Source organism: Carassius carassius, chromosome 7, assembly GCF_963082965.1.
Source record: "Carassius carassius chromosome 7, fCarCar2.1, whole genome shotgun sequence".
Taxonomy (NCBI): domain Eukaryota; kingdom Metazoa; phylum Chordata; class Actinopteri; order Cypriniformes; family Cyprinidae; genus Carassius; species Carassius carassius.
The window spans coordinates 25,647,470-25,655,879 of NC_081761.1; the positions used below are offsets into that span (position 1 = coordinate 25,647,470).

At 36.3% G+C, this 8,410-nt stretch overlaps 1 protein-coding gene across 2 annotated transcripts in view; it reads right to left on the reverse strand.

Annotated features, from left to right (window-relative positions):
• Positions 1–8,410, reverse strand: part of glra3 (glycine receptor, alpha 3) — a 59,921-nt gene that overhangs the window by 2,092 nt on the left and 49,419 nt on the right. Inside the window, exons 7-9 of one of the 2 annotated variants that reach the window (XM_059554307.1) lie at positions 2,078–2,292; positions 1,477–1,626; positions 308–424 (exon numbers count right to left, since the gene is read on the reverse strand). In XM_059554307.1, the coding sequence (XP_059410290.1) occupies positions 308–424; positions 1,477–1,626; positions 2,078–2,292 (482 nt within the window). The remainder of the gene's footprint in view (positions 1–307; positions 425–1,476; positions 1,627–2,077; positions 2,293–8,410) is intronic. The other variant, XM_059554306.1, reaches the window with a different exon arrangement.

The following is an 8,410-nucleotide window of genomic DNA, read 5'->3' on the forward strand; positions in this document are numbered from 1 at the left end:
AGACATTTACTTCCAAAAAAGCTATTTTATTATAAATTGAGTCTTACTGTAAAGTAAGGTTATAAAAATGGAAACAATCATATAACACTTGTATCATATGAATCCATAAGCATATTATTCATAAAATACTCAAATGGATGTTTTAATACTGACATTATGAACGCTACTTATCAGAATGTTAAAATAATGTGACATACTGTTTCAGGACCTGAATGAACATGGACACGTGATAGGGAAGTTGAGTGACTATAATGAAATCATCGGTCGAAGGCATGGACAGAGATGAAGTGCCGTGCTCTCTCTTTACCCCGTCATTGGATTCGTCGAGTTGGCCCATTGATCCATAAACTGGCTCAGCACTGTGTAGGCCATTGATACGATGCAATGACTCGGTAAGCTCCTCATCAAAAGTTTGATCGAAAGTCTTTCAACACAGCAGGGGGATCGAAGAGAGAAGGAAACACAAAGCATGCAAACTAATAAAATATAATTGCCCTCCACATGCAGGATATCATGCAATGTAAATAAATAAATATGAACCAATAAGTGCCATTCAAATAATAGTATGGGCATGTAAAAGAAATGAAAATGCATAAAAACAAACGTGCATTATTCTGAAATCAAGTGTTTTGGTCTCAGAATGCAGCAACCAATATTGTGGCTGTGGCTGTGTCTGAATTTTCAATGTCCTTTGAACTTGTACTGTGTAACAGGCTTCTGCCTTGAAATAATGGCATGAAATATGTTTGGTTAGTAGTCAGCTGGTCGCCGTGATTTTGCCAAGTAAGGCATGTTCCTGTATCAACATCTTTTGATGATCCTGGATCAACAATATTATCCAAAATTATAGATTTAACCCAATCCCTACCCCTAAACCTAACCCTACCCATAATTTATTCCTATAATCAGAAGGAAGGGATAGCTGATTAAAAAGGGTGTAGACGCACCTAACCCTGATTGTAAGCCTAAAACTGATATTTCCTGAAAAGTTTTATCTCAGTTCTGAATTGATTGATTGATTGGAATGTTGTTCCAGGATCAACAAGGATGGTGCTATGCCACAAGGATGCACTGACTACTTCTGTCCTCTAGGAGGCAGTGTTGCATATGTGTAGACCTAACAGGTCTATATTAAACTGTTTTACTGTTTACTGCACTTTTTTATTCTTCTCATTATTTCACTACAGCAGCTAATGAACCAGAAGTCTCATACATTGACAGAAAATGGCTTACTTCCGTGTTGAAAAATAAGGTGGATAGACCTACAAGCAGTCACGCCTGCAGTCATGATGTCTTACCAAAGCACTTGAATTACTTACGTCACTCAGCGTGCGTCAGCACTCATATAAACACTTGCTTCAAAATTTTCTTTACCTTTCATGATTTTGATAGATAATGTGCAAAATCTTTAACATTTGACACCTAACACTTGTGTATGACAAAACACGGGGATACAATTTATCTTTTCATAAATACCTTCCCAGACTTCTTCCTTTTCCGTCGGAATCGTAAGAGTTCTTTGTGTTGCCGTGAAACAAAGTTGACAGCAGCATACTCCAACAGCGCAGAAAAGACAAATAACAAGCACACAGCCATCCAGATGTCAATTGCCTTCACGTAAGACACCTGCACGGCAGAAAGACACAAACACATCCGTTCTCATATACCTTAGTTAGCCTTTGCCTTTTCATTCAAGCCTGCATAACAACAGCCCAGACATTTTATTAGGGATCCATCAGACTATTGAATTTATCGCAGCTATGAATTAGAGATAATTTTCTGCCAGGTGAAAAATACTTTTTTTTTTTTTCTGGAATGTTTAATTGTGTTACATAACTCAATGTAGCATTTATGAGTTTTTAATATGCAATACACACTGCACGCCAGCTTTCATGCATGGATGCACTTTGCACATTCCACTCTGAGCTGCATTAATAAATAATAACTGAGAATGAATGGCAGAAAAAGAGATGTGTAGAAGTGCTAATAGAACTTACACCATTATACTGACCAGTGATGCAGCATCTTTGTTACAAATGTGAATAAGGCTCTTGCTGTAATATTGTATGCACTGTACCTTAGGTAAAGACGTCCTGGATCCAGAGCTCTGAGTAGTCATTGTGAGCACTGTGGTGATTCCCAGGGCAACACGAGCTGGAGCAGCATCCATGTTGATCCAGAAGGAGACCCATGACAGGATGACGATGAGCAGGCTGGGAATGTACATCTGGATCAGGTAGTAGCCCATCTGTCTTTCCAGATGAAAACGAACCTCGATACATGTGAACTTGCCTAGCAGAAAGAAAAGTGGACACGGGGCATATTAAACTATAGATGAGGATTTATGCTTCTAAGTTCTGGTAGGTTTGGTTATTAACATACATTTTGAAAAATAAAAACCAAAAAGTTTTATTTAATTTTGTTTGCATTAATTGTTTGCTGTATGCGAAAATTATAATAATATACACACCACTGTTCAAAAGTGCCGTAAGATTTTTTTTTTTATGTTTTCATAATTGGTCTCTTATGCTCCCCAAGCCTGCATTTATTTGACAAAAATACAGTAAAATAAGTTTTTGTTGTTGTTTACAAATTTAAACAACTGTTTTCTGTTCGAGTATATTTTAAAATGTAATATATTTCTGCGATGACAAAAGGCAAAGCTGAATTTTCAGCAGCCAGTGTCACACAATCCTTCAGAAATCATTGTAATTTGCTGATTTGCTGCTCAAGAAACATTTATTATTATTATTATTATGAATGCTAAAAACAGTGCTGCTTAATATATTTGTGAAAACCAATATATATATATTATGAATAGAAATGTAAAAAGAACAACTTTTACTTTAAATTAACAATATAAAAGTGGTATTCTTCAACTGTTACCTTAAAGGGGAACTATTATGCAAAAATCACTTTTATACAGTGTTTTAACATAGTTGTCTGGCCGCAGCATGTGAAAACAACCAGTATACTGTATAATGGCAAAAATCCACCTAATATTTTTTATTTAATTTTTTTTTATAATCCCACTAAATCATAAGAATCCCACTATCTCTCCGAACAAGTGATTCCAGATTTCTCCCTATGTACACCTCATTTTAGGGAAAAAGCCCCACCCATTTGTGACGTTCTCTGCCCTATTATTATTGACACATCCCTGAGTAAGAAGCAGATGTCCGGCTTTACTATTTTCTTGCTGTAGCTGCTGGATGTACAAGTGTTGTGTGTTGGGATGCACCAGTGAACATAGGAGTCTCCATAGACTTCCTCCATCTGAGCTGCTGAGGACACATGGTTAAATTTCATTTTCAAAGGAAATGTCCCAGAAAATCTGTAAAGTCCAATATAGGTTTAGGGATCAATACCAACGCTTTGTGCATGAATGTCAGCTCCAGACAAATTCAGGAAGTCGTGGCCTAGTGGTTAGAGAGTTTAACTCCTAACCCTAGGGTTGTGGGTTCAAATCTCGGGCTGGCAATCTCACGATTTAGGTGCCCTTGAGCAAGGCACCGAAACCCCAACTGCTCCCCAGGCGCCGCAGCATAAATGGCTGCCCACTGCTCCAGGTGTGTGTTCACCGTTTGTGTGTGTTTACTGCTGTGTGTGTACACATTGGATGGGTTAAATGCAGAGCACAAATTCTGAGTATGGTTCACCATACTTGGCTGAATGTCATGTCACTTACACTTTAAATTGCCTTTCTGAAAGAGCTTTCTGCCACTCTGTAAGGCTAATTGCTAAAGCTACCATTGTCTCTGCCTGTTTTCACTGATGCTGCCTTCACCAGAATAATCGTGAATAGGAATGTGGTAGTTAAAAACTGCATATGAAAGCAATGTGAAGTCAACTGCTTGAATTTGCTGAGCTCATAATCACAAGTGGAACTTGTAATAGCAATGGCACCATGAGACCAGCTATGTCGTCATTTTGATCGTGGTGTGCTCCCTGTCTGTGTAATTCATAAATGCAAATTTATTATGCACAGTAAAATCAGAAGACTGATTTTTAAAACTGGGTACGTTTTCTGTAAAGATAACAGGCTTGTACTAATAATGGAATGTTTATTTGTAAATGCCAGTGCCATTTGCCAGAGCATGAGCTCTTGAAGCTACACCTTCTTCTAAAGAGGGGGTGGGAGCACCTGCTCATTTGCGTTTAAAGTGATTAAAAAAAAACATAAAAACAAACACGATGCGTTTGGGCTCATACCCTAAAAGTGGCTATTTTAATAAGCTAAAAATGTTCTGTTGGGTTTTTTGAGCTTCACATTATGTCCTATGTAAAAAGGGACATAATAGGTCACCTGTAAAAGCTTTTTCTACTTGATTTAACCCATAAAAGTTTGTTTTGTTGGTATAAGTATTTAGGCTGATTCAGTGATGTTAATATTTTAGACATGAATAAAACCAATTAATTTCCTTTTTGTTACATTACAGTGTTGCTCAAATGCAGTTGAAATATCACAAATAATTTATTTTGTGTGTGGTCGGTGAAGAGGAATTACAGACGGTTACGTTTATATACAAAATCCACATGAAAAGGTAGAGAGCACCTACTTAAAAGGTCTGAGAGCTTTCAGCTGCAGTCTGTCTTTTTTGTTCTCTGCTACTGAGCCTTTTTCTCTTTCAAAACAAATTTCTGCGAGGCTTGTCTTTCCTGAAAAGCAGGGAGACGGCTTTCACTATTTCTGTCTCTTTTGTTCCAAAGTCCCTGGGAGATTTTCGCTTGGTAATATTCCACACAGCCCTGCTCTCTACCTGGAGTAACTTGGAGACAAATACACTTAAACTCAATAAATGAATGAAACATCTGAAAGCCTATAAAAGTTAGTTTATTTAGAGCAACATAATGTTTGCTTAAACTACATATAAATGCAATATTTAATATGTGCCTAAACATGTAGTTGTTAAGATGTTGTGTAAGAGTGTGTTTGACACAGAAATGTTCCCTCTGGAATGTAACCTTAACACACACAATGACGCAAACACACACTTCTTGTCTCCTCGGAAGTTTGGATGGTTGGAGCTGTCAGCACTGTAGTTGAGGTGACCTGAGAATAAAACCCCTGAGAGACTAAATGAGAGAGGTGAGAGAAACAACAACAGGAGAAAGAGGAAAGGGAAAAGAACAAAAACCAGGAGACAGTCTGTCTTATGGAGCCTGATAGCACCAAACATTCACAGGACAGAAGTGGGATGTGCTGCAGGCCCAGGAATCAGCACAGCACAATAAACCATCCTAGGATATTATAGTGGAATGTAGACTTATGTAGACTAATGGATTAATTTACCTCCTCAGTTTCTGAGCTGATTTATACACACACACACACACACATATATAAATATATATATATATTTATTAGTGCTGTCCATAGATTAAAACAATTAGCTAATTAATCTCAGATTATTGAATATATTAACATTACATTATAATTGAGAGCTATCAATCATAATATCTAACTTAAGTGAACTTAATAAAACAATGCTTTCATAAACCCATTATAATAAATGTCATATTTACCTATGTCTTTTAGCAAGGACAAAATTTACAGAAATTTAATAAAGTTATCAAACACTAAATTCTCAGTTAAATATAGATAAAATCTTAAAACTACAAAAGTTGATTTCATTGATTTCATCTTTTTTCTTTTGTTCTTTGATGAAGAGACATCACAACAGCTGAACGTGGCTTTAACGTGGATCTGATATGCAAGCTCGTAATTTAATCTGTGCTTTAATATATATATATATATATATTTTAGTGCTGTCAAACGATTAATTGTGATTAATCGCATCCAAAATGAAAGTTTTGTTTACAAATGTGTTATATATTTATTATTTATATAAATATACACAAATGCATGTATATATTTAAGAAAAATGTTATTTTTGTATATTAAGTATATTTTATATAATCTAACTTATATAAATATATACATTTAAATGCATGCAAATATTTTCAAAATATATACACGCACAAGTGTGTGTTAGATCCCACTTTATAGCTGTGAATGAGTTTCACAATTTGTATCTACATACTGTATACATAGGGGATTTTATCAAAAGGGACTTTTTTTGTTTGTTTTGTTTTAACAAAATTATTTTTGGAGCTTGGCAGAGATTCATTTTAAGTGCACTGCTTAATTTACAAACTTAGGAAAACCCAAAGGATCCTCCATCTTTTCACTGACAGGCTTGTTCTGCAGTAGATCAGGGATGAAAACCCACTGTGACATCACTAAAGCTGTGCCATGTGGTTATTTCACATCCCTCATGACTCAACTGACAGAAGATGCGGGAGCTCTGAGCAAATGTATGAGTGTGCAGAACTACATGACAGAGCAGGAAGTCTTGTGTGGCAGAGGAGGAAATGTGTGGGCAATCATGCAGAAGGCCCTGCGTCCATCCTGTCACACTAGAGAGGGGAGATCACATTTAAAGAAGTGTTAATGAACCGAGGATGAAAGTAAAATGTCATTGTGGTGTTTAAAGGATAATGCGATTTTTATCATCTATTGTGCCCTCTTACTCTTTGGTATAAAAACCTCAAGGTCATCGAGGGCTGGCTGTATGAGTAATAAAATTAGGCCTAAGGGTAACTTTTTTTTTTTTTTTTTTGCATGAAAGAGAGTTTGATCATTATTCTACTTGCTTATCTGACAGATCCCAGACTTATTTTGCAATGTGTAACACCAGCAAATAAAAAGTGTAGTATATTGTCATAATGTGACAGACTGACAAATCCATGGTCTGTCAGTGAATTGAAAGTGTATTGAATTATTGATTCCTTACTATATGAATGTAACAGAGGTATGGTGGTTTTCAAGCAGAGATGCCTGTGGCCAATATGCTAAGAGATTGACATATTGTATACTGGACAGTGTGAATGAATACCTCTAAAATGCATTCAAACAATCAAATTTAACTATTTGGTTTCATTGTACAAATCAAACTGAGCCAGCATCCTATTACAGTTGTAATCCCACAAAATGCAAATGTACTACACTGAATTATTTGCATCATACTGTAGTGGACTACCCCTTTTAGTGCATAAATTATAGTATTAGTACAGTAATGTATTCTTTGCTACATACATTTGCAGACTAGAGTGGCTTTTTGTCTCGAGGGATCCTTGCTCTTATGTTCGCTCCACCAAGCAATACTGACTCAGAAAGGGGGCCTGAAATAGGTGCACCTCTGATGAAAAATATTGTGGGGCACTACTGAAGCCAGAGACATAGCCACTGTACTTGAGAGAAAGTCAATTATTTTGTCAGTTTAAACAAACAAAAAAAACAAAACAAGAAAATGGGTTTGACTTCGTTAGATGGTAATTGCTTTGGACGTTATACTCATGATGCAAGTAAAATAAAACAGTATGAATGACATTTATAATAATAATGATTTTCATGTGAGTTCATAGCTCTAAACTGCATAGCACATAATGCACATGGCTGAATCCTTTTATTTTTTATAAATATAATAATTTTGCCTGCAGATAGAGTCTCACACCTCCTAAGGCAAATAGTTTCTCTTGTTTCTTCTTGACAAGAAAAGGCGTATTTAATCTATATGCATATAAAATATATTATTGCTCTCTGTTGAATACATACAGAAAGTATGTTATCCATAAACTAAATGAATCTGAATCCCTTTAAAGCTCCTGATATTTGCTAGGAGCTTTGCAGTTGTCTTACCTTTTAATTGGATGCTCATCTCTCAACTCAATCAATATCAATATGCCTTTGTTCGTCAATATTGATTCAATTACTAAATGAGTCCAGGGAATAATATAATCGACATGTAGCTCCCTATAGATGCATACAGTGCCCTGAACACAACTGCGAACAGAGATCCTGTCAAAAAAGAGACCTTTGAATCTTATGTATTGTCACCCATCCCACTCTCTATTTCTTTTATTCTTTTACCCCTGCGGTTTTCCATTTCTCCTGGCTCTCAAGTCATTTATGGGTGGTCTCTCTCTCATTTTGTTCTTATACACTGTGGACAATCGTTTGAGGCAACCTGACCTTGACCCACCAGCATCTGTCATTCATCCTGTCAGAAAGTCCCTCTGAGGCAAAACACACAGGGAGGTAAAAGCACACACCTCTTCACCAGGGATTGCGTGGCCATACAGTATGACCTCTGATATGTGCACTACTGATATGACTGATAATATCAGGTTTAAAGGCAAGAAGGCAAAGGCAAAGAGTAGGGTACAACAGGGCTAAAGGCCCACCTTAAGAAAAAATGTGCCATTCGCTGCACCTAAAATGTATAATTGCAGGAAAAAAAAACGTTATATTGAAGATTAATTGAGCAACATATTTTGCGTGAAAATAAATAATTCAAGTTGTATATTTTGTTTAGGAATCGTATAAATGTATGAGGAGGCAAGGGGGGGT